This window comes from Apis dorsata, unplaced genomic scaffold (assembly GCF_000469605.1).
Source record: "Apis dorsata unplaced genomic scaffold, Apis dorsata 1.3 scaffold_665, whole genome shotgun sequence".
NCBI classification, from domain to species: domain Eukaryota; kingdom Metazoa; phylum Arthropoda; class Insecta; order Hymenoptera; family Apidae; genus Apis; species Apis dorsata.
In genome coordinates, this window is record NW_006263851.1 from 23705 (window position 1) to 26549 (window position 2845).

The following is a 2845-nucleotide window of genomic DNA, read 5'->3' on the forward strand; positions in this document are numbered from 1 at the left end:
AAGATTCCCTAATATGATGATATTTTTCATAACATAATAAATGTTAAAATGAATAAAGTAAAATACAATTTATTATTCATGAATATTCAAATGTCTAAATGCACGCATAATTACATGCGAAATAAAGATGTCATGTAAATAATTTCTTGTCATCGTTATTGCGTCAATTTTCGATTACAAAAAATTTAATTAATTTAATTTCTATCTTTATATCATATTTAATTCCGATTAAATGCTAATATGTACCAATTTCGTCGTTTACCATTTTTTATATATTTTAAAACAATCTCTTTATAATTATAGCGATCACATTTGATAATTTTCACGAATCGAATACGAGTTCATTTGAACTATCTATTCATTTATTGCAGATCCTCTCATCGGTCCTTTCGTTTCATCGATCAAAAGCATCGTCTATAACAAATTTCTCTAATCTTAATTCTTAATCATATTATTCCTCTTTTTATTATCTTCTCATTATCTCGAGACTAATTAAATTTTATATTACACACATAAAGTAGAGATGAATGAAAATATCGTACATATATATAAAATATATAAAAGAAACGCAAAGGGAGAAAGTAACTGGAACAAATTTCTACTTGCGTTACTTGCAACATTTATTTTGCAAGATATATACCGGAAATCAATGCCACGCTTCGAGAAGCATACAAACTAGCTTGTAAGCGAGAAGCAGAATGCAGGAAAGAGTGGAACCAGCCCAACTTATCTTTCTATCCCAGCATTGTTTTATTTCCTCGAGTAATTCATTGATTTCACGCGCGTGGAGGGACCAGAGATAGATACTTATGCAACTTAACCTATAGTAGATCTGACATTTAGATTTTAGAAAGTTTCTCTACGCACTCTCCAAATACGAAATAAATGTTAACGTATTAGAAATTATTTTTTTTCTTTATAATAGGGATAGATAAAGTTTCGAAAAAATATTTAATCAAAATTTCAAAGAAAAATCGTATTAATAATTTTTAGACCTCGTTCGATGATTAAAATTGTTCCCACTTTTCATCGAAAAATTTTAGAATTTTTATTTTCATTCAATTATTTTAATAATCGAAAAAATTTAATAATCGCACGAAACTAATTTATTAAAGCGTACCACTTACATTTTACGATACCCAAAAGAAAATATAATAAAGATAATAACATCGTTCGATTAACTCGACTTTCTTTCTCCTTTCGACTTTTTACTCGAGAATGACTCATCGAGTCGCCGTTCAAGCCAACGATTATCCCAAACACCTGGTAATTTTTCCGATGTCTTTCACGAAACACTGCACACTTCTCTCCAACTTACCACAGAGGTATACCATACCTCGTTAGTCCCACTCTGTATCCAACGTCTCTTCCCCACTTTCGCTTCGATTTCATAGATGGATAACCGGTCTGGAATCAAGATTGATCGAAGGGATTCGCGCTTTTATCCTTCCCCCCCTCCCTCGCCCCGAACTTCGAGAGAACGATTATCTGCATTCTTCTTCGAACTGTTTCGAAACACGCTCAACGGATAACACGTTCTCGCGTACCCTTTATCCTCGATCGATTATTATCTCACCGGAGACGACGATAATTTCGTCTCGCTATAATAATAAACAAAAAAAAAAATATACAATCGTTCGGTTAATAATAATTTCGTTCGTGAAAAAAAAAAAAGAGTATATATACATACATATACATATATATATATATATATACATAATACGTATACATATATATATAATATTAAAAATGTTTTATTATATCGAAGCGACGTTGAGCCGATAAACAATTAAAATCTACACACACACATATATATATATATATATATTATTAATTTAGCCTTAAATCTACGCCGGTTTCGCGCCTTTCCTTCTGTGCTGTCCACCGCTACTCGGTTTCGGCTTCGGGGGCGGATTCTCCAACGCGTCCAACTCCTCGTCGGTCAATTGACCTTTGTACCAGTCTTTGCTGAAAATTTCAAGAGAGAGAGAGAGAGAGAGGTGATCATCCCATTGAAATAAAATTCGACGGACTCACCACTCGGGTATCTTCCTCGCCCAGTCGCATTTTCCAGTCCGCTCGTCGAACGCTTGCCCCAACTTGCACCCGCTCCTCCTCGGTATCTCCCCGTTCACGCACACGTAAAAATACTGGCAATCCTCCGTGTCAGGGTATCTAGGGTGAGTGGCAGCGATCGCCTCGTCAACTCTAGGGCACGTGAAGTTGAACAACTCCCTGGAACCGCAACCCTTCTTCTGCGCCTCGTCCGGCCAATTGCATATACCCGTCTTCTCTGAGAACACCAGACCCTCAGGGCACGTGATCATGTTGTACTTGCCCTCCACGCAGTAATAGAACGTGTTGCATATCCTTGTATCCTCGTGGGCGAAGTAACCGTGCATCCTTGGACAATGGGGGGACGGTTGTGGTTTCTCTGCGGAAAATTGGAAGGGGGGGAGATCGATTTTCGGTTTATACGATTTTTATACATATATATACACGCACACGCGCGCGCCCTTATCGAAGAGTGAAGAGGAGGGTAGGAATATTTCGTATATGGCCCCTTACGCAATTTCGGCCTCTTGGAGCAATCGATTCCGAACGGGAGATCGCACTTCTCGTGTTGGGGGCTAAAGTCGTTGAACACGAGGCCGTCGGGGCACAGTTTCTCTATAACTTTCCCGTCCCGACAGTCGTAATATTTGTCGCACTGTCCCGCATCGGGGAAATAACCGTTCGGCTCGGGACACTGATCCGATACTGACTCTTCCTCGTCCTCCTCGTACTCCTCCTCGGCGGATATCTGCTGCTGCTGCTGCTGAGGCTTCCTTTGCAACGCTGGCAA

The 2845-nt window shown here is 38.5% G+C and overlaps 1 protein-coding gene across 1 annotated transcript in view; it reads right to left on the minus strand.

Moving 5' to 3' along the window:
• Positions 1-1732: 1732 nt before the first annotated feature.
• LOC102678816 (protein obstructor-E) overlaps positions 1733-2845 on the minus strand; it is a 2777-nt gene continuing 1664 nt past the window's right edge. The window contains 4 exon segments of the mRNA XM_031513541.1: positions 1733-1968; positions 2038-2434; positions 2569-2842; position 2845. The exon segment at position 2845 is cut by the window's right edge and continues 91 nt beyond it. Of these exon segments, the coding sequence (XP_031369401.1) occupies positions 1848-1968; positions 2038-2434; positions 2569-2842; position 2845 (793 nt within the window). The 3' untranslated portion in view covers positions 1733-1847.